At 36.9% G+C, this 26,442-nt stretch overlaps 1 protein-coding gene across 5 annotated transcripts in view; it reads left to right on the top strand.

The window, feature by feature from the left end:
• Window positions 1-25,191, top strand: part of HADHB (hydroxyacyl-CoA dehydrogenase trifunctional multienzyme complex subunit beta) — a 30,257-nt gene extending 5,066 nt beyond the window's left edge. For all 5 annotated transcript variants that reach the window (XM_019970593.2, XM_070798996.1, XM_070798998.1 and 2 more), the window contains 15 exons: window positions 1,499-1,573; window positions 1,682-1,726; window positions 3,969-4,068; window positions 8,969-9,013; window positions 10,846-10,945; window positions 13,924-14,011; window positions 15,150-15,337; window positions 15,671-15,851; window positions 16,391-16,512; window positions 19,450-19,529; window positions 19,607-19,654; window positions 20,353-20,440; window positions 20,760-20,834; window positions 21,403-21,567; window positions 24,418-25,191. In XM_019970593.2, coding sequence (XP_019826152.2) covers window positions 1,507-1,573; window positions 1,682-1,726; window positions 3,969-4,068; window positions 8,969-9,013; window positions 10,846-10,945; window positions 13,924-14,011; window positions 15,150-15,337; window positions 15,671-15,851; window positions 16,391-16,512; window positions 19,450-19,529; window positions 19,607-19,654; window positions 20,353-20,440; window positions 20,760-20,834; window positions 21,403-21,567; window positions 24,418-24,453 — 1,428 coding nt within the window. In that variant the 5' untranslated portion in view covers window positions 1,499-1,506 and the 3' untranslated portion in view covers window positions 24,454-25,191. The remainder of the gene's footprint in view (window positions 1-1,498; window positions 1,574-1,681; window positions 1,727-3,968; window positions 4,069-8,968; window positions 9,014-10,845; window positions 10,946-13,923; window positions 14,012-15,149; window positions 15,338-15,670; window positions 15,852-16,390; window positions 16,513-19,449; window positions 19,530-19,606; window positions 19,655-20,352; window positions 20,441-20,759; window positions 20,835-21,402; window positions 21,568-24,417) is intronic.
• The last annotated feature ends 1,251 nt before the right edge of the window (window positions 25,192-26,442 follow it).

The raw sequence follows: 26,442 nt of genomic DNA, 5'->3' as shown, positions 1-26,442 counted from the left end.
CTTCTCCTGGAGCGAGTTATCTGAGAGACAGACCAAGATGGGAACTGCAGGATCTCTTACAGCCGAATCTAAAAAGTGACGTCTCAGAGAAGGCAATGGCACCCCACTCCAGTACTCTTGCATGGAAAATCCCATGGACGGAGGAGCCTGGTAGGCTGCAGTCCATGGGGTCGCTAAGAGTCGGACACGACTGAGCGACTTCACTTTCACTTTTCACTTTCATGCATTGGAGAAGGAAATGGCAACCCACTCCAGTGTTCTTGCCTGGAGAATCCCAGGGATGGGGGAGCCTGGTGGGCTGCCATCTATGGGGTCACGCAGAGTCGGACACGACTAAAGTGACTTAGCAGCAGCATCACTTCTGATGTATTCTTTGTTTACACCGACCAACCATGTAAATAAAAATTCAGAGAAGTGGAGTTACTGATCAGAAGTTAGGTGTAGTTGTAATTTTTTGACAGTTAATTGCCAAATTGGCCTCCATAGGAATGTACCTGTGGAGGTGCAGCAGTTTATACTCTCAGCAGCAATATATGAGAGAGCCTGTTTGTGCAGCCTCTACCACACAGTGAATGTCAGACCTCTAAGTCAAATGGTATACCTCTCTGTGGCTGTAATTTGTATTTCTTTTATGAGTGAGATTGAACATGTATCTAAGAGCCATTTGTGTTTCCATTTCCATGAACACTTTGTTCATATCGTTTGCCCATTTTTTTCTTACTGTTCCATAGGAACTCATTATGAGGAATTTAGGAAAATGTTTTAATATATTTTAAATATGTTTTAATATGTAGGAGTTTTGTATTTTTATTATTTTGAAATAATATCAAGCTTATAAAAAAGTAGCAAGTGTAGTATATGAACTTTTTTTCTTATATCAGGTAAGAAGTGATACTTTGAATTCTTTAGTGTATATCCCCTTCAAATACAAATATTACACAAGGCATTCTACATCATCACAATACAAGCATCAAAATCAGGAAAGTCACACTGGTGGCTTCCTGATCCTATCGAATAGTCTGTACCCCTTTGACCCTAGAGAAAAACATAACCTCTGGAGCTAGCATGCGTGCGTGCTCAGTCACTTCAGTCATGTCCAACTCTTCGTGATCCTCTGGACTATAGCCCACCAGGTTCCTCTGTCATGGGATTCTCCAGCCAAGAATACTGCTGGACTAGACTGTCTGGCTTCAAATCATAGCTCTGCCTCTTACTAGTTACTCAATTCCTGTATACTTCAGTTTCTAATCTCACAAAAAGTACAATAATCATGCTTACTTCACAGGTCCTTATGAGAATTAATGATTAGATTAGTGGTTTGCATGTTATGAAAGCTATGTCTACATAGCTATAATATTAGGGGAAAGGTAGTTGGTAATAGAGTAAATTTTTAAGTATTTTATAGTAACCCATGGGTGAGATATCAGAGATCATAGCCTACAGTTTAAACTGCAGGTTGTTCAAATAACCCAGAAAGTCTTTTTGTTTTCTTTTTCAGATTTCAGAATGACTTCCCTCTTGACTTACACTTTAAAAAATCTTCCCAATACATCAAAATGGGCCCTCAGATTTTGTAAGTTTCATTTGTTCTTTGTTTTTAAGATTAGACTTGAATGTGTAAGCATCTTGTGCAAACATGGAATTGTACTGCTTTTTGTAAACACTTGATTTTGTCTTCCAGGTATGAGACCTCTGAGCAGTTCCTCCCAGCTACAAGCTGCCGCAGGTACAGTAATTTGTAAAAAATAAAAATATTTCTGATTTAAAAGTTAGATTATAGGATCTAGATTTGTGAATTTTGAATAAAAACAAAAACTAATTTTCTAACTCTCCCCTTTTTATGATCGATAAGAACATCACTGTTGCCTTCAAATTAAAACAATACAGGACCAATCAGTAATGATAGTGCATGGTGTAAGGTGGCTTGAGGATGTTGGCAGGAGGCTTCTTTCTGGGATCTGGAGCCTATGGAGTCACTGAGGTTCTGTGTTTGTTCATTTGTTCTTTGTTAGTTTGCTCAGGTTCTGGTTAGTTTACTCAGCTACGGGCTGTCAGTCCTAAAGATGCATGTGTGCGAGTCACTCATGTCCAACTCTTTGTGGCCTCAGGTTGTAGCTCACCAGGCTCCTTTGTCCATGGGATTGTCCCAGGCAAGAATAATGGAGTGGGTTGCCATTTCCTCCTCCAGGGGCTCTTTCTGACCCAGGGATCTAACCAGTGTCTCCTGCATTGGCAGGTGGATTCTTTCCCGCTAAGCCACCAGGGAAGCCCCAGTCCTAAAAATGATTGTGAAGCCAAAAGTTAACTTTTTACACTTTCAGTGACAGGCTTCTGTTACTGAGTATCATCTTAGTGCATGTGCAAGAGGATGCATACCTGAAATAGGTGTGACTAGTTAATAAAAGAAGGTTGTTTAGTCAATATGAAGTGAAAAAAGAAATTTGTTGATACTATATGGTCTTTTAGACCCTTGGTAAACCCAGCGGATTAGGCTTCTTCACTGTTGAATACATACTTTTGTAGAACCTGCAGTAGTTTTGTATATTCACTTGCCTGGGTCCTATATTGATCTATGACTTCTGATTTTGGTCTTGTTGTGGTATTTCTACCTGGATAATCACTTAATTAAAAAAAATACCTTACCAAGATTCAGAAGAACTCTGCTTTGATTCAGTTCTACTTCTTTCTGGGCAGTTTGACCTTCAACTCATCATGTCATTTCCCTGCTTTATAGTTTTTTATCTAACAAAGAATAATAATTTTAGCCATGTTAACCTCAAGTAGTTATTAAGATATCTCAAACACTTTGAAATCTGTAAATTCAGTGGAAATACAAGATGATATTTTATATTGTTTTACATATAGTGTATTCCCAGGGGTCTGTTATTTAATCCCACCCAGAAAAGTTTCATGTTGTCATATAAAAAATATATTTTCTTTGGCTTCTAAACTCTAACTAGAATATAGATATGTATTAACCTCACAAAGAATAATAATAATTCCTTTCCATCTCATTTCACATTTCACCTAATTCTAATGTTTACTCAGAAATTCTTATTGCAGTCACACAGATAGATCTGTTTCTTGCCAGCTGGGAGAAAGTCACATTGAATACCACGTTAAATACCATTTTTCTGGCATTTAGAATATTCTTATTTATATTGCTCTTAAACAGTTTTTGTGTTTCTCTCTCCCCAACTATATTGTAAACCTTTGTGAGACTTAAGCCTTGTCATGTTACTGGTGTTTAACACTGTCCTACAAGTGGTTTGTTTTAACATTGATGTTGATAGTGGTACAAGAGGGCACATGTTAAGACAAAGGAATGTGATCAGCTGATTTGATGGGAGGAAAAGGGAATGTACTCGTGCTGAACAGGCTTTAGTTTGCAATAGGGCAGCAGAGGGCATAAAGAGGGAACTTGGGTTTTACTTTCCATATTTTAGTATTATTTATTTTTTTCTTTTTTAACCACCACTCATGTTTTGTTTTTTTAATTAAAACATTAGAGAAAGGTTGCTTTTTAGATGTTACAAAATAGCTACACAAATTGTGTCAGACAGAGTCAGGAAGCGTGCTAGGTTTTTGTCAAATTGCAGTAGTCACCAACCAGATGCCTTTATTTCTACATAGAAAAGCAAGAGTATTAAGGTATTAAGGGCAGACTAAATTGGTTGCTTTCAGTGAAATGGATTGTCAAGCACTTGATAAAAATAATTTGTTAATGGCATAAGTGATATTATCACTAGGTATAATCTCTATATTTGCCTTAAATTTTATTTGGAAACTTGAAAATGCTCACTAATTTCTTAATCCTTTTTTTTTTAGTTGTAGTGGTTTGGTAAATGACTAATGCAATTTGGCATGGAGTGATAAAATCCCTCTTAGAATGTCTATCTTTAAAAATGTAAAAACTTACCTGACTTCTTGTATTTTAATTAATTTTTTCTCTGAACTTTATCTTAAAGCTTCCCAGACTAAATCGAAAAAAACCCTAGCCAAACCCAACATAAGGAATATTGTGGTGGTGGATGGTGTTCGCACTCCATTTTTGCTATCAGGCACTTCGTAAGTATGAAATGATTCTGTTACTTGTTATTCCTTTTTTTCTTTTTTCTCTCCAGCTGTATTGAGGTATGATTAACAAATAAAAACTGCATATATTTAGGTTATACAATGTGATTGTTTTTTAAGGAATACAATGTGACGATTCAATGTATATTGTTGTTCAGTCACTAAGTTGTGTCCGACTCTCTGCAACACCATGGACTGCAGCACGCTGGGCTTCCCTGTCCTTCACTATCTCCTGGAGTTTGCTCATGCTCACGTCCTTTGAGTCAGTGATACCATCCAACCATCTTATTTTCTGTTGCCCCCTTCTCCTTCCCTCAGTCTTTCTCAGCATCAGGGTCTTTTCCAGTGAGTTGGCTCTTCGCATCAGGTGGCCAAAGTTTTGGAGGTTCAGCTTCAACTCAGTTATTCCAATGAATTGTCGAGGTTGATTTCATTTAGGATTGACTGGTTTGATCTTGCTGTCCAAGGAACTGTTAAGAGTCTTCTCCAGCACCACAGTTTGAAAACATCAATTCTTTGGCACTCGGCCTTCTTTATGATTCAACTCTCATACCCGTACATGACTACTTGAAAAACCATACCTTTGACTATATGGACCTTTGTGGGCAAAATGATGTCTCTGCTTTTTAATACACTGTTGAGGTTTGTCATAGCTTTTCTTCCGAAGAGCAAGCTTCTTTTAATTTCATGGCTGCAGTCACCATCCGAGTGGTTTTGGAGCTCAAGAAAGTAAAGTCTGTCACTGTTTCCCTTTTTTCCCCATCTATTTGCATGAAGTGATGGGACTGAATGCCATGATCTTAACTTTTTGAATGCTTACATTTAAGCCAGCTTTTTCACTCTTGCACCTTCATCAAGAGGCTATTTAGTTCCTCTTTGCTTTCTGCCATTAAGTGGTGTCCTCTGCGTATCTGAGGTTGTTAATGTTTCTCAAGGCAATCTTGATGCCAGCCTGTGATTCATCCAGCCCAGTACTTCATACGATGTACTCTGCATATAAGTTAAATAAAGAGAGTGACAATATACAGTCTTGATGTACCCCTTTCGCAATTTTGAACCAATCTGTTGTTCCATGTCTGGTTCTGTTGCTTCTTGACCTACATTTAATGTGTATCTACATTGTGAAATGATTACCACAATCAAGTTAATTAACACATCCATCACCCCATATAGTTTATTTATTCCTTCTTTTAAGGTGTTTTCAAAAGGAACCTTTGTGAATTAACCCAGTAGGTAATACTATTGCTGAAAGTGTTAGTCACTTAGTTGTGTCCAGTGCTTTGTGACCATGTGGACTGTAGCCCGCCAGGCTCCTCTGTCCATGGAATTCTCCAGGCAAGAATACTGGAGTGGGTGGCTATTCCCTTCTCCTGGGATTTTCCCAACCCAGGCATTGAACCCAGGTCTCCTGGATTGTAGGCAGATACTTTACCATCTGAACCACCAAGGAAGCCCCTAATAATATTGCTGGTCAACTAATATATAAACAATATTTTCATGAAATTAATACAGAATAAGGCAAGTCAGTAGTGAAATAGAGTGGCAGAATCTGTTTTTCATCTTTTCTCATGAGCTAGTCTAGTGTAGTGTTAGACTGAATTAGCTGTATTTTGAAAACCTAGTGTGGAACTAGGTAGCTTGCTTCCAACAGATGCCCTTTCCTCATCTGGAGAGAAGTACATTGTTTCTGTGCCTCTTCAGAAGTTTAAATACTGAGGCCGTGGGCCCATGGGCATCTTGAAGGGACTTTAATCTGCTGCTTTGGCTTTCTGGAAGTTATCAGAATTGGAGTTGATGGACTGGTCCAAATCCTGGTATAGCACAACCCCAAATATATGGAATAACAATGGTCCTAGACCAACCTTCAAGGCCCCCAGAACCTAACTACTGTTCCCCCTAGACTTCCTTTCTCCTTTTCTGTTCCCCACTGAGGCCCAGTCTTTCTAAAAATTGATGATGGACTTTGGGAACTAAGTGAAAATTAAATGAAACATTTAGTTGTATTCTGTTAAGATTTTTTGATGTTCATGTTTTGAACTAGCAGTCACTAACTTAAAAATAAGCTAAGAAAAGTTGAGTATCTGTTAAAATTAATGAGACCTTTCTATACTAATATGAAAAAATCTTGAAGATACGTTAGGTGTAAAAAGCAAAGTTCAGAGCATTGTGTATAATGCCACCATTTATGGAAGATACAGATGTGTGTGTGCATGTGTGTGTATGTATATGTATGTACACGCATGCATGCATGTACATACAGAAACAAGAAACATTCATTTTTAAATAGTGGTTTAGGACCTAGAGAATATCTTCTTAGGTAAGTAAATGGTGAAGATTCTTCACCCTCTTTTCTCAATATAATAACTTTCTTGTATGGACACAACAGTAGTAAGAATAAGAACCTGAAGCTTTAGCAGCAGAGTGGATCCTTATTGTACTTAGCAGCAGCAGGGTAGGAAAAGAAACTTCCATCAAGAGAAGAAAATTCTTGACTAGAAAGGCCATTTTGTGGTAAAGGCTGTTTGTATACTGTGTAGAAGTTTGATTCCAACTGTTTGACTAGCTGTTAAAAAAACATGAACATGCTCAAAGATATCATTTACACATTTCCTTTGATAGTTGGTATCAAACTACCAAAGGTGAAATTTGAGATATTCAGCACATTGGTATAGGCTATATTCCTTTTGTTATTTTTTATTAGTATGTTTTAGTTTAATTTAGAATCCTAATTGAGGAAGAAGATAAAGTTCATGAGTAATTTAGTAGCACAGAGAAGAATGTTGAGTAATGGTAGGCAAATATAGTTAATAGAGAAGAAGGAATAAAAATTTTAAGGTACTATTCATGTGCAAAACAAAAATGACTAAAAATAATACAAAGAGAAGAATTTATAAAGAAGACAAATAGTTAAATCATATTATTAATCTTATGATTGAGGTAAAAATGAGTCTTCTAAAATAGAAAATAATTTTCTAGATGGAAAAAGATCTTTTTCTGTTTAATTTGAAGAAGCTTTGCTTTCAACTTGTGTCACTTGAAAGACCTATAGGTCTTTTGGAAATATTTTGGAAGCACTCTTAGGAATATACTCCAGCCGTGGCATGTGGGAATCTTTCAGCATCCTGGCTGAGAGAGAGTTATAGGAGCATGAGAAGAAAAATTGTAAAATGATAGATAATTGTGGTTTAGGCATTTTAAAATTGATACACTTTTGCCCAAGTTACTCTGCTCTAAATTGTAGGGAACTGGTTTTCCCTATAAAAGATTTTTAAAATCACTGATGTGGGGAGGGAGGAGGGAGGAGGGTTCAGAATGGGGAACACATGTATACCTGTGGTGGATTCATTTTGATATTTGGCAAAACTAATACAATTATGTAAAGTTTAAAAATAAAATTAAATTAAAAAAAAATAAAATAAAATCACTGATGGTTCTTCTAGTTATTCACAGTAAAAATAAAAACATTTCTGAATTTTCAGGTTTTAATTTTCAGGAATTTAAAGAATAAATATTCTTATTTAATCCAGATGCATCTGGAACATTTCAGTTCCAGGAAGTAAAGAAATGCTTAGAAAAAGGGGCATGCCAAAAAAACACAGGGCCAACCTAAAATAACTTCCAATGACAAAAATTAGGAAAATTTGATTAATAAAATAAATTATAATAGTATAATATTATACTATAACTCAAAACATGAGATATCTATGACTCCAATCTGATATAAATAAATGATTGAATAAAGAAATAAAAGAGAAAAGACAAGTCTTTCTTCAGTTTCAATTAATAAATACAGAAGGAATGAGGAAAATAGATAAATCATCACAGGAATAGCTGCTGCAACCAGGATCTAGGAATGAATGCTAAAATTCGTGGGTGAGAAAGGTTAAGAAGGAACAAGATATTGGCATAGCCTCAATTCTCTCCCTTGAAATATTTATTAACTACTGTGAGGATTTTAACATGTGTCCACAAATTCTTTGTTACTTTTTCCACTAGGAAGTGGAACTTAATTCTTCCCTTGAGTAAGGGCCAGAAGTGACTCTCTTCTAATAAATTGAGTTCAGAAAGGGAAAAGTAATGAAGAAAACTGGCAGACACTGCTTCAACTAAGTGATCGAGTTAGTATCACTAGAAAGAAGTCATGTTGCTATCAAGTTCACTCTGATAAGAAGCAGAGGGTATTTTACCTCTGTGATACTCTTCCCTGGTGTCCATAACCCCAGTCTTCCAAGTGTCAAGGTCAAGGAGGATAAGGAAAGACTGAGAAACTGTCACACACTGGAGGAGATTAAGGAAGCATGACAAGTAAATACATGGATTGGAACCTGGAACAGACCAGTAATAGGGAATTAGTGGAAAAACTGATGTGGTCAGATCAAGCTTATTGAGTAGTATTGTGCTGGTGTTAATTTCTTAGTTTTGACAAGTGCATCATGTTTACATAAGATTAGCATTAGAGGAAGCCGGATGAAGGGTATGAAGGAACTCTGTTCTATCTTTCCAATTCTTTGTAAAACCTCAGATAACTTCAAAACAAAGTTTTCTTTAAAAGTCCTAATATATCCCTCATGTCCCTTTAGACATCACAAAATAACTAAAGAATTTTTTAAAAATAAAATAAAAGGGAACTTAAAACAGTGGGGTTTAGTTTTAAAGAATATTTGCCAATGTCATGCTGAACAGTAAGACAGTGGGCAGGATGAGTCAAGACTTGTCAGAGTTTTAAGGATGACAAATAGCAAAGTCACACTGTTACTTTGGAATGATGTTAAGTGCTTTTATATTAATAGCAACTTATAGTTAGCTTATTTCTTTAGATATTTCAAATAGAATGAAAAACATTTTTTATTAAAGCTCTAGGCTTTTGGTTAAATGATTTATTTTCTTCCTCCAGATATAAAGACCTGATGCCACATGATTTGGCTAGAGCAGCACTTTCGTAAGTAAATGCAGTTGCATTTTAGATCTTATTTACATTTGAAATAGCATGTCTAATAGAATTCCCATAGCTAAGATATGTTAACTTTATGTGGTGAGAAAAAACACTTAGTAGATTTTATAAGATTCATATAGTCTTCATTTTAGCTATGTGTGCTACACAAATTCAAGCAGGTGGTGAATGTCAGTGATCTTTATTTTGCAGGCTTGACGATCTCTTGGCATGATAGTATTCCTTAACGTACTGTAGCTAGCTGCAGATTATAGTGTAGGACTAGATCAGGCTAAAAACCAATATGTATATTTAATGGTTACCTCAGAAACTTCGTTACTATATGAGGATAGCTGAACAGATTATGCAAATACAGATGCAGAACCTGTGTATACAGAAGACCAACTGTACTATGCCATTTTTACCTAATGGACATAAGCATCCTCAGAATTTCATATCCCTGGTGGGGTGGGGGTGGAGGTGTGTATTTATCTAGAAAGAAGCCTAGAATGAGACATGAAGATTCCTCATTTTAGTTTTAGTAATTGTTATCATTTTGCCAATGGTGCTATGCTTAGTCGCTCAGTCATGTCCAACTCTTTGAGACCCCATGGACTGTAGCCCATCAGGACCCTCTGTCCATGGGGGTTCTCCAGGCAAGAATACTGGAGTGGGTTGCCATGCCTTCCTCCAGGGGATCTTTTCAATCCAGGGATTGAATCCAGGTCTCCTGCTCTAATTTTTTTTTTTTCCCCAGACCAGGATCTGGTCAGAATTCATATTATTATGCAAATGAATGTATATCTTTAGTCTCTTTTAATTTAGGACATCCCCCCAATCCACCCCCCATGATAATGACTTTTTGAAAGGTCCAGGCCAGCTGTTTGTAGAATGTCCCACATTCTGGATGTATCTTTGTAGTAATATTTAACTTTCCTCGGTGAATTTCCTGTAAACTGAAAGTTAATCTCTAAGCTTGATTAGATTCAGGTTAAACATTTTTTGGTAAGAATGCTTCATAGGTAAAGCACATGGCTATTGCATCATGTCAAGAGGCACATGATGTGTAATGTTAAATCGAACCCTTTGGTCAGAGTGGTCAAACCACCAGATCTTTTGGTGATAAACGTGCATTTTTTTTCTTTTGCAATTAGTAAGTCATCTGTAAGGTGATATCTTAAGACCATATTCCCCAGCAACCTTTGACCAAGTGACTTTAGCATTCATTGATAATTTTTGCCTGGATTAGTTATTATGTTAGAGATTATACAATTTTGACTTTACTTATTCTTTTATTCCTCCTATATTTATTGGTTGGTATTTTTATGTAAAGAGCAGCTTTCCTTTTCAAAAAAATGATGTGGTTATATTGATATTTCAAATTTAAATTTAACATATTTGGGATTTTACTCCATCTCTTTAATTTTCTAGTTGTTTCTCTTTTCTTTTTGACTGAAAATTTTGGTTTATGTATCTGTTTTATCCTATTCCAAATTATTTTTTTCTTTCATTTTTTATTGGAATATTGTTGATTTACAGTATTAGTTTCAGGTACAACAGAGTGATTCAAAATTTTTATAGATTATATTCCAAATTATTGATGATTCTTTCTATTTAACTTCTTATTGCCAATTGAGCATCAAAAGTTGACTTTTTAAATCAGTCTTTAATTTATTTGATAATGTGCCACATGCTTGTCAAATTAAGGAAAAGATAGTCTCTACTTTTTTTAATTCAAAGTTAACCTTTTAACCAGAGTTAAGTGTAATGTTTTATGTGATGATCTGTTGCACTGTCTTGAATGTATGAAATGTTTCTTTGCTTTTAACTTCTGCTTGCAGGGGTTTGTTGCATCGGACCAGTGTCCCAAAGGATGTTGTTGATTATATCATCTTTGGCACAGTTATACAGGAAGTGAAAACAAGCAATGTGGCTAGAGAGGTGAGTCAAACTTTATGTTGTTTGAAGAGATTGATAGGAGAATCAATTTGAATTTTAGTTAATAGAATTTACTCTTTAAAAGCTATTAAAATTCACTGAAGTTATATTTAAAATGATTTTACTATTTGAATTATTTTATATTTAAAAAATTATAAATCAAATGATGTACACTTTACTAGTATATGTTTATGCTATATTATAAATCAAATCAATTATTTGAGCTGGTTTTGGATATGTTTGTGTTTCTTTTAGGAAAACAGAGATTTGGGCAAAGCATGGCTGATGTGACTTTTTGTAATGTGAGATATAGCGACCTCCAATCAACTTAAAATTTCCATTTTACAGAGAACTTATTTCATACCCATGGTTTTTGTTGGAGGGAGTTGTGCTTATTCATTTGTTCCCTTTGACTAGTGGACACATAGGGCATTTTTTTTTCTTAACTAGTTCATAGAAGTTTACCTTTACCCCAGTTGGCAGAGCTCCACGTACTGTTTATTGAGCAACTGAGATAATGAGAGGCCTTGGCACTTCTGCGGCATGTCCCACAGTCATTTCGTAATGAAGACTCCAAAAACGTTTTCTGAGCTTTGTTTCCATTCGCAAGTGGCTATTTGGATAAAGTTGGCTCCAAAGCACATTTCAGTGTGCTGAGCATTTTCTGTATTTCTAGTTTGTGCTTGCCATACTATTGCGTTCAGTATAGTTGGAAGGGCTGTAACTTTCACCACTGTCAGCCAAGAGAAAGGAAAAGGAATAGGACTAGAAGTATGTGTTTTGTCCCACCTTTTTACTCATCAGTAAATGTGCAAAAGTAAATGTTCAAACTGTTGAAGGCCTGGTGTTACTCAAGTCTACAATAATCAACTGTTGTATATTGTAAGGGAGGCAAGAAAGAATTAAGAACAGGAAGAGGTTTTTTCCCCCACCTCCTAATTTTTTGGAGTTTTCTTGATCTTCACACTTCTAAATGTATCAAACATGACAATTTCATGAATATATCAAATTATTCATAATACATTTTCAATTCTTATATTCTAGGGAAAAAACCAAAGTGACTCTTAAAGGAGCACTTAAAAGTAAATGTTGAATCTGTTTCAGTTTTCTCTATATATCTATTCTTGATATATCTAGATATATATATCTAGCCTTATTTTTTTCTAAATTTTTTTTCTGGAAATTTTATATCCATGTGCAAATCTCAGCTATTGATTGACATGTGGTAGATCCCTCTCCTGGCCCTGTACTAATAATACTGAAGGCTGAATTCAGGGAATATAAGAATGTCTTTTTAAAGTTGTTTTGCAACCTGAAGGCTGCTGTGACTTCCAGCAAGTGTAATAATAAAATCCTGAAAGGCTTCTGATGCTGAGTTCCCATGAACCTGACTTTAATGAAAGCCTCAGCTTATTTCCCTGCTCTCCAATTTACCTAAGACACATCTTCCTCCTTTCCCTTCATTGCACCATCTAGAGCCTAAGCTTGCCTTGAGATCTATTCAGACTTTAAATAGAAGCACGGAGACAAGGTTCACCAGCAACCACTTCTATTTAAAGTTCCTTCAGTCCTGAGAGTCACTTGGAGCCAAGGGTGTGACACTTGCTAGAAAGGATTGCATGAGGATCAGGCCAGTACGACCTGAGTGCCCTTTACCCTTGCCTTACTGGGGAGCTCTTCTCCCCTTCCCGGTGGAGACTTGCCTTTCTCTTCCTTTTGGGTTGGTTTACATCAAGAGGCTGATGTGCAGTTGCCAATAGGTACTTTTCAGCAAAGTGAAGTATAAAGCTGAAAATCAGTTAAGAAACTGAACCCTCTGATTTCGGCTTTGGAAGCATGTTAATCTTATCAAGTGATAGGAAATCTTGTATTCTGAGGATTGTTAAATAGTTTCAGAAAAAATTAATTCCCTCAATAGGAACCAGAATTTCACAGTAAGTGGTGGTGGTCGGGGACATGACGTGTTGAGAGTTTTGTTTTTAAAGTGAAACTTTAATATTATAAAAATAAGTATTGAATATTTGATTTTTGCACCTATGCATCAGTTCTTTACATGAACAAAAATAGAATCAGGCGTTCATTGTTTTTTTTTGGCAGTGTAATTAACTCAATAAATAGCATAATAAAATAATAGATATCCTTTTTCCATTTTTGCAAGATTAATGGAGGGCCTCAGTTTTTCTCAAGGTCCTTCAAATTAATTCTCTTTTGAAACACCTCTTATGTCGTCTTCCTGACCAGTTTCCTTGTTTCCAGTTGTTAACTTGTCTAGTCCTTATTTTTCAGAGACTCACTTGTAGCCAAAGCAGTTTTCCAAAATTTTTTCATTCACTTGAACTCTTGGATACTTGGCATGTTTTCCAACTCGGCTTTGCTTTGGATTGACAGTGAGCTGTCTGAAATATCAGGCAGTCAGTGAAAGTAGAGACGAATGTAGAGCAAGCCAGGGACCTGTGTGGGAATCTGTTGATGAATGGTCAGTTCTTTAGAAATTATTTTCATATCTGAAAACTTTGCTTTACTTCTAAGCCTTATAACTGCAGGAACACAGGTCATGAGAATCTCACCCCATGATATATTTCATCATTCCACCAACCATATGTAGCAGGTTTACTTTAGGTCTATTTGAAAATTTAAATGAGTTAAAATCAAATTATATATTAATGTTCTTAGAAGTGCTGGGGAAAGCATTGCTAAGAGAGGAGGTGAACTGCCAGAGGACTGTAGGTTTGTATACCACACTAGAAAATCACTGCAAGGAATTTGGCAGTGCTTATTGATTAACAGCTAGATAAAAAATTCGTAAACCATTTCCATAATGGGCTTAGTTGTATTTTAAATATTCCTCTGTGAGATGTTAGCTCCTTTCCTGATTTACCATACAGTGAAGTACTGCTCACAGCATTGCTCACAGTGAAGTACTCACTCACATATTGCACTTCCTTTATAAGTGATCATTGCATTCACTGTATTTCCTGAAGGCTGCCCTCGGAGCCGGCTTCTCTGACAAGACTCCTGCTCACACTGTCACCATGGCTTGCATCTCTTCCAACCAAGCCATGACCACAGGTATGTATTTTTTTGACAGCAGAAGGTACATGTTGGTTCTCCTTTGTCTTTTCTATGATCATTAAACATTATTCTTAACAGAAATAAATGATCTCTGAATTTGTGTGTTTCAGAAAATACGGTAGCATTTACATTTTTTTATTTTTGACGGTAGTTCTCCACCTTTTTCTTGCCCTCCATACCTGAGGACCACAACCATTTGTGTAATGTCTCCATCAGTAGTGTGGCTGGCTATCACAGGGATTATTAACTGCAGGGGGTGCTTCTGGATTTGAGGCAGGAGGAGTTTATCACCTGCTAGGTTTTAAGATTAGGTGATTCTAGCATGATACTCCCCCATGAAGATGGTGGCCCTCCCTCCACCATCATCATAGCGATAAATCACTGACTTGGATGGTACAGCTCTTTGCTCTACTTTTCCCCCACATCTTGGCCTTTTTATAATTATTTACAAATTCTCACAACAAACTTAGCAAATCTGTGGAACATTTTGTAACACCAGCCCTTACTGTGAAAAGACAGGAAACCTGAAAGATACAGTAATCATGTGCTCTCTTAGTGACATCAAGGCCAAGTGGCCAGTCCAGCATAAAGGTGGCAGGGAATAAGCTGGAGGCAGAAATGGGGGCATTCTCCACTCTGCACAGCATGTGACTGCTTCCAGTTAGAGCAACATAGTACTTGCCAGTGGCCAAAGGGCAGAGGGCAGGGGGCTGCCTTACATCTAAAAGCCATACTTTATCTAGCTTGTAGTAGAAACTGAAATTATAGGAAAAAGAGTTGTTACCAAAACTGAAGCTGGAAACATGTGAAATATGCCACATGTTCTGCTTTAGAATATGATTTGTTTGAGAATTGGTCCAGTGGATACTTCCAAAAGTTGATGTCCCTGTAGCCTGAATGAAATTTGTTTTCTCTAGTGCACTGAATGTATTTTGAGTCAGTCAAAAAAATTATCCTAATCCCTCTGAAAAGATAAAAACCTGAATTACACATGTTGTACAGTGCTAATAACTATTGTACAATTTTTAAGTCAAGCCTAAATTTAAGGAAAAAAAAAGAAGCTTAAATTACCAGAGGTCTGTTAGTTTATGCAAAAGATGCTCATGTGCATATGACCTGTGCCCGTGCCCTGTAGCTGTCGGCCTGATTGCTTCCGGCCAATGTGACGTGGTCGTGGCAGGTGGTGTAGAGTTGATGTCTGACATCCCTATTCGCCATTCAAGGAAAATGAGGAAAATGATGCTGGATCTCAATAAGGCCAAGACTCTGGCTCAGCGACTCTCTATAATCTCTAAATTCAGATTGAATTTCCTATCGCCAGAGGTAAGACTCGTGAATGCTAACATAAAGACTTATGTTGCCAAAGCATCCCACTGCAGAGATTTAGATAGATAAGATGGCATGGGTTCAGTTATGTTCTATAGCTGTGAATTCTGTTAGTTACAAGGAAAGGTTAATTATTAGGTCAAGACAGAGAAAAAAATACCAGTTAGAAGATTTGAATTTGGAAGCCCCTTTTTTAGAGATGCCTTGCGGACAGAGAACTTCCCTTGTCCTAATCCTGATTGATCGTAGACTTTAACTTTCCCAGATAGCCCTAGGTGTGGTATAGCACCTGTTAACAGTGTACCTGGTCCTGAACATCTCCTTTCCCAGCTTCCTGCAGTGAGTGAGTTCTCCACCAGTGAGACCATGGGCCACTCTGCAGACCGACTGGCTGCTGCCTTTGCTATTTCTCGGGAGGAGCAGGATGAATACGCATTGCGCTCTCACAGCCTGGCCAAAAAGGCACAGGATGAAGGACTCCTTTCTGATGTTGTGCCCTTCAAAGTACCAGGTAAAACAGCTCGCTCAGCTTTGTAAAGGGAAATGTTTCTTGATATTGTTAGAGAGTTCTGAATTTCTTCTAAAACTCCAAAAACCCTAAGTGATTTTCAATGAATATTTCCAAAATACTCAGCTTTTATTCTTAAATATTGACTCAGGTTTCAATTTTTGTTGTAACATACGTAAGCATTTTAAAGAGATGTTTTGTAAGTCTCCTTTAGGTCTGGCAGATATATTTTAGTTCTTACGTGCATGCCTGTTTTTAAAGTTCTGTATTTATAAGTCTTCTGTAAAGAAGAGCCAAAAGTAAATGAATATCTTAAGAAAATAAGTGATCCTTTTTAATGTTAAATCATTTAGATTATTTCCCAAATGTCCTAAGAGTTTGCTTTCGTATTTGGTAACATCTTGATAACTATAAAGAGCCTTCTTTTTAGTGAATAGTTATGGTTTACATTTTATTTGTTCTTGTAATTTTAAAGCATATTTCTCTGTAGAAGATATATAATGCTTATTGAGCTTAGAGTTAAAAATTCCATATTTTTATAGGAAGAGATACAGTTACACAAGATAATGGGATTCGTCCTTCCTCTCTGGATCAGATGGCCAAACTAAAACCTGCATTCATCAAGCCCTATGGCACAGTGACAGCTGCAAATTCTTCTTTCCTGGTAACTATGTGTGCTATATGTGTTTACTAGTGATCTTTTATATTTGTGTATTCTCAATAGGAAAGCCTAAAATATATGTACTTGTGTGTATTACGAATAGAGACTTAAAAACATACTTACTCAGACTTCCCTGGTGGCGATGTGGATAAGAATCCACCTGCCAATGCAGGGGACACAGGTTCAATCTGTGGTCTGGGGAGATTCTGTAGGCTGTGGAGCAACTAAACTTATGCACCACACTATTGAGCCAGAGCTCTAGAGCCCACCAGCCGCAACTACTGAGTGAGAGAGTCATTTCCTAGGCAGGTTGATAAGTCTAGGGGTCCCCAAAGAGAGAGGGGTCTGGAATTCTCAAGGAGGAAGAAAGGACAAACTTTCTTTTTTTCCTCTACATTCCTTAGGATTATATAACAATAATGTATCCTGCCTGAGGACAGTCTCTGGATTAAACCTTCTAGCTAATCCTGTTATCTTAAAATGTAAATTATGGGAGTAGGTCTGCTGAGGTCTTTACAACCTCCAGACATTCTTTTGATTCCTTGTAACGACTAATTGGAGAGTATATAACTACATTGCTAACCCTAACACTTTCTGCCCCCTTCTAGCTTTCTCTATCTCCTTTATATTTTAATAAAACTTTAGTACACAAAAGCTCTGAGCGATCAAGCCTTGTCTCTGGCCCCGGATTGAATTCTTCTCCTCTGGAGGCCAAGAATCCCGGCATCTTTTTGTGGTTCAGCAACAACTTTTCATGAGCCCACCTGCCACAGTTACCGTTGGCCACAGCCCACATGCCTAGAGCCTGTGCTCCACAACAAAGAGAGCCACCACAATGAGACGCCTGCCCACCACAACTGGGGAGTAGCCCCCACTTGTCACAACTAGAGAAAGCCCTCACGCAGCAACAAAGACCCAACACAGCCAAAAATAAGTAGAATACACTTATCTATTACAAACACTATTAAAACAGAATCTGTTTTTAAAACCATAAAAATCACCTGATCCAGTCACCATTCTAATACAAAAACACTGTTCTCAAAAAAAAAAAAAAAAAAAGCTGTTCTCTTCAGTCACTTCAGCAGTCAAAAAATTTTGCCTGCCTGTGCTGGGCACTGGAGGTAAAAAGAATAGTTAATTGTAGTGAGAAAGTTCTGTGATGACTGTAAGCATTGACTCTTGGAGAAGATACATAGTTGGGTGAGTAAGAGAGTCTTTTTAGAGGAGGTAATACTTGATCAGTGAATCTTGAAGGAAGGGTACAAGCCAATTTAAGAAGTGTATAAAAGGCTTTCTAGGCAAAGGGAATGGCAAATGCAACTTTGGGAGTTAGGAGAACAAAGGGCCTCTTTGGAGAAAAGCCTGGTTGGAACACAGGATATGAATTTAGGGAGTCCTCTATGACTTGGAGGACAGGGAAACCTGGCATGCTGCAGTCCATGGGGTCACAGAGAGTCAGATACAGTTTAGCAACTGAGCAACATAAGACTTGAAAAGTAGGCAGAGAGAATGACAAGATACTTTTTCTAGTTCTGATTGTTAGAAAATTATGTTTTATGTTGACCCCCAAATTACTTTCCTATAAGCATCATGGAGTAAATCTACTCTCATTTTTGGTTGTTATTTTACTTGTATGCAGGTAGCTTCATGTCCTTGCTTGGGTTTTTTTTTCTTTCCTCCTCTATTAAATGTCCCTCTTGATTCTGCTTCTGCTTGTGAGATGTGATTTCCCTCCTTCTACCTTGGGTGCAGTCTTCAGGATATAGTTCATCTGGTCAGTGTTTCTTTTTACAGTATCATTCTCCTACCCAGACATACAGTCTAGAAAGAAACACAGGCAAATGTTTGATATATTTGACCTTGATAAATGACAATTTAATGCCTGCTCTTGAGCTTAGGAAAGGATACCTGAGGTGATTTTAACAGGATGGTGTACCACCTGGTAAAGCCTGAGCAGTGAAGGACTGGTTAGGTGGTTATTTCTAAAACCAAATTGGATGATAGGTTCATATGGCATCGGTTACACTCTTGGCAGACTGAACCCCCTTGAATACTTGTGAGGTGTGCAAAAGGTTCAGGTTTATTCATCAAAATCAGAAACACAAGTCATTAGAGGTAATACATCACAGATACATGGGTTTTCAGAGATGCTGTTAATGCACCGTATTCATTGCGGTTTTTCACAATTGCACATTGAATATAGTAATATGATGTTATTATGTATAGTCACCTGTGTTTCCAGACTTTATGGCCACCTTATTGGTAGTGGCTGCATAGCCTCTTCAGAGTTACTGAGTTAAAAAAATATGGTCTGAAATTACGGTAGAGATTATTTTAATTTTGTCAATTCTAGAGAGTAGTTTCTTTTTCTTTGGAATTTTGTGGGGTTTTTTTTTTTTTTTTTTTTTTTTGAGCTTTTTCTTTTGAAACAGTAGTAAAGGCCTTTTGTGAGTAGTACTAATTTGTCCTCCACTTCTTCTTCGTGGTTTGCTTGTTATAGAGTCTTTAAATTGAAGAAAATCATGTACAAGCCACAGGCAAGAAACAGCTGAGAAGCAATCCAGAAAATATAAAAATAAATCAGTAAAGAAGAGATTTGGGGGAGGATTAATTCACAAAATCCCTCGTATTCTGTGCCAAAAGCAAAAAACTTCTAGTTTATTATGAATACATATTGAGTTACCAATTCTTATCATTCATTTTGATAATTATGATACTTTTTGAATAGACTTTTCTACCCTCATCTGCCCAAAATGGGTCAGTGTGTGTGTGTCAAATTGTGACTTAATGATGGATAAAATGGAAAGATTTTGTTATAGAGAGTCACTCTGTAAGTGTGATGTGTTGGTAAATTTAGGAACAGAGCATAGAAGATGGCTGAAGAAATAGCACCAGGTAGGCTGCAGTTATTTAACATTTTTGTTCCAATTAACATTTCAGACCGATGGTGCGTCTGCAGTGCTGATTATGGCAGAGGAAAAAGCTCTGGCCATGGGTTATAAGCCGAAGGCATATCTGAGGTAAAGTAAGTATTCAAGTAAGTTTCCTCTGGTTTCTTTACTTTAGTACAGAGCTCACCCTTCTGTTTTTTACCTAGGGATTTCATGTACGTGTCCCAGGATCCAAAAGATCAGCTTTTACTTGGGTAGGTAGCAATGTATATTCTTGGATTATTCTAGAAAATATTGGTTACCCATGTTTATTACATAGATTTTAAAAGTATATAAAGCACTGAGTTCATAATTGTTTTGTAAGTTGGGTTTTTAAAATAATAATCCTTTATGTTGTGTTATCGTTTTATAGTTTTATCACTTTTCTACTTTTTCCTATGCTTTTCTACTACAGTTATCATATATATACAACTTTATATCCTTTTTTACATTAAGATGTCATAAGCATTTTTTTATACTGCTACTTACTCTGCAGCACAATTAGAATAACTTTTTATAAAACCCTCCTAATGTTTAGATAGACTCCTCTCCCTTCCTCACAAGGCTGTACCCTCACTAGCCTCCATCATGTTATTTGACTAGCCATGCCCCTTATGCTCTGCTGTTTGAGCTCTGTGTTCTTCTGGCTCTTCACATTATTAACTTGCCCTTCTCTTTTATTGTCTACTTGCTTATTATCTCTTTCTCTGAGTCTAGAATATCAACTGCAGAGGGCAGAGGCCATGTCTGTTCAGTTTACTGTTGTATCAACAACACTTTGTTTGTAGAGTAGAATCAGTGAATGAGTAGAGGACTTTCTAATAACTGTAAAATTCAGTTTGGGGAATATGAAAGAGTTCTTTAGTTTAAAATGAAAGTTTTAATATTGTATCACTAAATTTTTTCTTCTCAGACCAACGTATGCTACTCCAAAAGTTCTGGAAAAGGCAGGATTAACAATGAATGATATTGATGTTTTTGAATTTCATGAAGCTTTCTCAGTAAGTCACTTTAAAGACACATATCAAAGGACTATAATCATTTAATATGTGTGAAACAAGTAGAGCTTTATGTTTGAAGTACTGACTTAACACTACTGGGAGGAAATCCAGGGCTACACCCACAGTGTTGAAAAACATATCTTTTGAAGCTATTTCTTTGAGGCCCTTCAGAAGTATCAGGTTGTTTCTTTAGAAAATATTCATGGAAAACTGATATAAAGATTTCCTTAGCTCTAAAGTTAGACAAACTCATGCATAAAAGAAAGCCTTGAGGGATTTTACTACAAGAAGGTCTTTATTGAGTTATTTTCCTTTCTAGGGTCAGATTTTGGCTAATTTGAAGGCCATGGATTCTGATTGGTTTGCACAAAACTACATGGGTAGAAAAGCCAAGGTAAGTTTCTGGTTAAAAATATGCTTGAGGAAAAAAAAGATATGCTTGAGGGATTTTCCTGGCAGTCCAGTGGTTAAGGCTCCATGCTTCCACTGCATGGGATGTGGGTTCTATCCCTGGTGAGGGAATTAAGATCCTGTATGCCACACATTGTGGGCCCCCCCCCCCCACCAAAACCTTTGAATTTCCAAAGCACTATGATATTTGGAGCTTTAATACCTGCTAATAAAAATATGAAGAGGAAGGCTGCTGCTTCTTAGGAAAATTTTTGTGTGTTATTTCATGTATTTATTTCTTAGTTGAAAAATACCTCCTGGAAATTCTTTGGAAAAAATAAAAGCAAAAACTCAAATTGTCTTTTGTTTATCCACTCTGATGTCAGATGAAAAATAAACAGGGCTCTTGGCTTTCAGAATTGATTTGGAATTTCTTTTGTAGTCAAATAGCATATGGTGGGTCTTTAAGAAAGTTATTTCCTTCTATTGCTATTACTTCCTGTTACTCAGAGCCTGGCCTGATTTTTAAGTAAATTCACCTTTTTATTTGTGTTTATTTTTGTGGGAGCCAGGTTGGATTGCCTCCTTTGGAGAAGTTTAACAACTGGGGTGGATCACTGTCTCTGGGGCACCCATTTGGAGCCACTGGCTGTCGGTTGGTCATGGCAGCTGCCAACAGGTTACGGAAGGAAGGAGGCCAGTATGGTCTAGTAGCTGCCTGTGCAGCTGGAGGGCAGGTAGGTCACAGAAGCTTAATAGGAGTTTCCAGAAAGTTATTTTCTGGAAACAAACTCATCCAAGAATGTTTAATTTATCTTAATTCGATACAGTCTTAGAGTGATTTTTCTGATGACACACAACTGGGAAAAAAAAGCCCATTTTTGAGGGCTGGGGAGTACAACTTCAATCCTGAGAGTACTTTGAATGAAAGAAGCTATTTAAATCCAAAATTTTTTCCCCCTAAAATAATGTTTACAGGTTTTATTTATAAAAGTTACATGTGCTCATTATGGAAATGATGGGAAATACAAAAAGTATGTAGAAAATAAGACTAGAATCACTTATAATCTCATCAGACACTATCATTAATCATACTTTGATATATTTTCTTCTTTAATAATAAAATTTTATTCATTTAGTCACCTTGAGACCTTATCTATAAAATCTCTCCAAGAGGAAAACTGTCTTTCTTGAGAAGTAAACTATACAATGGAGAATTAATTTACCTCTGGATAACTTATTGCTATTTAGCTGGGGAAAATTTTGTTTTCTACAGGTTTTTTCTATCTGTTTTACTTGTGTTACCGACAAAACTTCCTACCTGTAGCGTTTCACTGTGGGACTACAATCCAAAGGAAGGCTGGCTGTAATCTGGTTTTTTTTTTTTTAACCCTGCTGGAAACAGATTTGATTTTTCACCAGATAATAGAATCTATCTGTTGCTGACCAAGATGAATAAGATATGTAAAAGTATAAACATCTTGCATTTAAAAGCCTTTATTTATAGCTTTTCCTCAGAGACTTTGAAAAAGCAAGGGGTCAGTTATTTTTAGGTTAGAATCTTTTAGACTTCATGATTGGAAGTATTTCTAATCTGGGTAACTTCGTTTACGGAAAACCATGGTTGGTCGGGACTGGAGCCCTCCTTATCTTTCTATGCCAAGATTCACTGGGGGAGATAACTGGTGCACAACGCTGTACATAGTGCGTAGTCCACACCAGTCAGTGTCCTTTGGTTTTGAGTGTTTGTTCCCTAATTTTTTAATCTAGCACATAGAGGATTAGTAACCTAATGCTAGATGGTTTGCAAATGAACAAAGAATAATATCCAATGTTATTACTTTCCTCTAGAAGTTTAAGTGTAGTGAGGAAGGAGATGATGCATTCTAGACACTAGATTCAACTTGGCATTGTTTCATTGAGAGCCAAGTGAGTGCTGTATAGACATGATTAGATCAGAGGAGGAATCCGTCATTGGATCTAGAGCAGGATTTCTCAGCTTTGGCACTAGTAACACTTTGGGCTAGGTAATTTTTTGTTTGGCTGGCAGGATTGTGCTGTGTGTTGTAGCGTGTTTAGCATGGTCTCTGTCCACTAGATAACAGTAGCAAACAACCCCCCTCATTACCCCCTCTCCCTGTCTCACCATATACACACAGCTGGGACAATCAGAAATATCTCCAGACAGTGCTGAATGTCCTCTGGGGAGGGTGGGGAGCAAAATCACTGCAGTTGGGCATCACTGATGTAGAATACTATAATAGATTTGGGACATGAAAATAACACAGCTTAAATAAAACAGGAGAAGAAATATTCTAACTTATTATGTATCCTTCTAGGACAACCCCAAGTCAGTCAGACCTTCCCACCCCTGTTCTTTTGTTTGATTGTGCCTGTATCAAGGGCATTTAACAGTTTGTTTTGAACTACAGTGTATACTAGATTGAGGATAGAAACCACGTAACAAAACTTTGTACCCACACAGTGTTTAACTCAGTGCCTTGTAAATAATAGTTCCTTAATAAATACTCCAGTACTTTGGCCACCTCATGCGAAGAGTTGACTCATTGGAAAAGACTCTGATGCTGGGAGGGATTGGGGGCAGGAGGAGAAGGGGACGACAGAGGATGAGATGGTTGGATGGCATCACTGACTTGATGGACGTGAGTCTGAGTGAACTCCAGGAGTTGGTGATGAACAGGGAGGCCTGGCGTGCTGGGATTCATGGGGTCACGAAGAGTCAGACACGACTGAGCGACTGAACTGAATAAATATTGTGGGGATTGAATTGAATCTAGAAGTAGGGAGATTAGTTAAACTGTTAACTGGATTGATAACAGTCCAGAAGAAAGAATGATTATGATTATCAGATAGGATTTAGACTCATGACATCATACATTCCTATACTAGGGTTAAACTAGGGAGGTAACTGTACTGTGCCTAGTACATGGGAAGGGGTTTTCTACTTTTTGACTATTGTGGGACCGCAGCTTATCATCTCCACATGCATAGAGTAGTAAAGAAGAGACCAGGCTTTGGAATCATCTGGTTTCAAGTCCTGACCCTGTTATTTGATAGCTTTCTGGATTTGGTGAGTAATGTAACCTTTTTACATTTTTAAATAAAAAGCCCCCATTTTTCTTATCTTTCTCACAAGAAAGAAAACTGTTGTCAAATTCACTGTATTGTGTTTATTTTTATACAGCTAAAAAAAGCCACTGTGGCTTATTTTAATAGCAACCACTTATGGAGCATCTACTAGAAATCAGATTCTACTAGGCAGACTTTGATACACACGTGTATGCATGTATGTGTGTGTGTGGTGTATGTATACACACACATTGTATGCTATCGCTTAATTTAATGCTCACAAAAATACTTTGATGTGGGCGCCATGAGCCCCATTTTACAGAGGAAGTTGAGGTTCAGAGTGGCTAATAATTTTCCCAAGATCACACAGTGTTTGAATGGCAGAGTCAGGATTGAGTTCCAAAGCCTGTACTTTTCCCATGGTTCTCTGCTGCCTCCATACTGGCTGGATTCATTGCCTTTCATTGCTCTAATTGGACTTCTTTTTTCTTTTACAGGGCCATGCTATGATAGTAGAAGCTTATCCAAAATAATAGATCCAGAAGAGGTGACCTGGAGTTTCTGTGCAGCACTCGGCCTAGGCAATGCCATTTCAATGCACTATTCAATGATATCTCTAGTTCCCAGCTCCTCTTAGGAAAGCAAAATTTGTGGCCTTTTGTTCAATACTTTGCAATTAAGCCTTTCCGGTGTTCTGAGCTTTCCAAGAATCACAGCTTACTCCTCTTTCAGGGATTCCTTAGTTACCAGAATCTCTCACAGTGATAAGTTCAAGCAATTGTTTTTGGTCTCTATTTTCATTAAGGACTGAATGAGTGGCTGCAGTTTTGGAAAGAAACTAGGTGAGATTTGGGATCACCTTTGTAACATTTGCAAATTATAACTCATTCCTATTTGTGACCTAACGATAAACGTTTCCTATAAAACACAAAACCGGTGTGCCTAAATTAACTTAATTATGGGAAAATAATTCAGAATCTAAGCATCACTGAAAATTTACAGTAAATGTTTAGATGTATAAATACCTTGTTAAAAGTGTTAGTCATGTCCAACTCTGTGACCCCATGGACTGTAGCCTGCCAGGCTCCTCTGTCCATGGAATTCTCCAGGCAAGAATACTGGAGTAGGTTGCCATTCCCTTCTCCAGAGGATCTTCCTGATGCAGGGATCTAACCCACATCTCCTACATTGCATGCAGATTCTTTACCATCCGAGCCAACAAGGACGCCCATGTTGGTTAACCTTAATAAAGTAGAAAAGTTTGAGAATCATTTGCCTTGTTTTATTAGAGGTAAGAGGTGGTTCTCTTGTTTTAGAGACAGATTTTGCCTTGGACTGCTCATTTGTAACTTCTAACCATTTTGGTCCACCATGAGGCTGCTAGGAACATAAAGTCCTGCTTTAGAATAACACCATTTTTTCCCCATTGTCCAATTGAAGTAAATTTATTTTATTACTGTTTGGAGATGTTTCTGTTTGCCAGGTGTAAAGAAATTTTAAAGATTTGGTCCACATACTAAAAATCCTCAGTTTTTTGACAACCAAACTGCATTGAATAACATGTGTGCTCGTGCTTTGAAGCAAAGTCTCAGCTGCAACCATTTATGTGAATGTTGTTTAGATGTATGAAAGTTACTGGCAATCAGAATCATTCTCTAGTTCAGGGACAGTTTAGGCAAGGGAGCAAGTGCTAACCTCTTAAAAGGTTATTTGAGGATCCCAGCATCATTTCCCCATGATTTCATTGGTAAATTCTACATAACTTGAATTTTTAATGCTGTAAATCAGTATATTTACAAATCACAAGTATTTACTCTAGATAAGTGAAATATAAAAGGTAAAAAACTTTTTTAAATTTAGGGAAAAATACCGCTATTGGGATGGGTACTTTTTTTTAAACAAGACAGTAAAAGTGTTACCATAAAAGAGAAGATGTATAAGTTGGCTTAAGTTGAAATAAGAACGTTTGTTCTTTATATGATAGAGCAGCAAGAGAAGCCACAAATGTGGTGAAGATACAGATACAACTTAACAAAGAATGTGCATATATGTGTATATATATATATATATATATATATATTTTACAAAGGTATATTATACATGTGATAGAGATATCTCTTTTATATCTTTGTCATATACATAGGATAGATATCTTACAAAATATACATGATATAGATATATTTTACAAAGGATCTGGGATATATACAGAATTCCTGTAAATGAGTAAGAAGAGAGCATGGTAAAAACTGGCAAAAGATATTAACAGGTTTTTTTTTTTAGAAAATAATACACAAATGGAGAATAAACATAAAAAGATGCTTATATGCTCATTAGTCGTCAAGAAAAACCAAACTAAGATCATGATGAGGTATTAGTTTATGCCTACTAGACTGGCAAAAATAAACAGGACTGAGAACACTAAGCGTTAGTGAGAATGTGGACAATAGGGACTTTTTATACCTGCTGGTAAGAATACAAATTGCTACAACCATTGTAGAAAACAGTCTGGCATTATCTTGTAC

This window comes from Bos indicus, chromosome 11, assembly GCF_029378745.1.
Source record: "Bos indicus isolate NIAB-ARS_2022 breed Sahiwal x Tharparkar chromosome 11, NIAB-ARS_B.indTharparkar_mat_pri_1.0, whole genome shotgun sequence".
NCBI classification, from domain to species: Eukaryota; Metazoa; Chordata; class Mammalia; order Artiodactyla; family Bovidae; genus Bos; species Bos indicus.
Note: the sequence above shows the minus strand (reverse complement) of the source record. Positions and strands in the feature narration are given on the sequence as shown.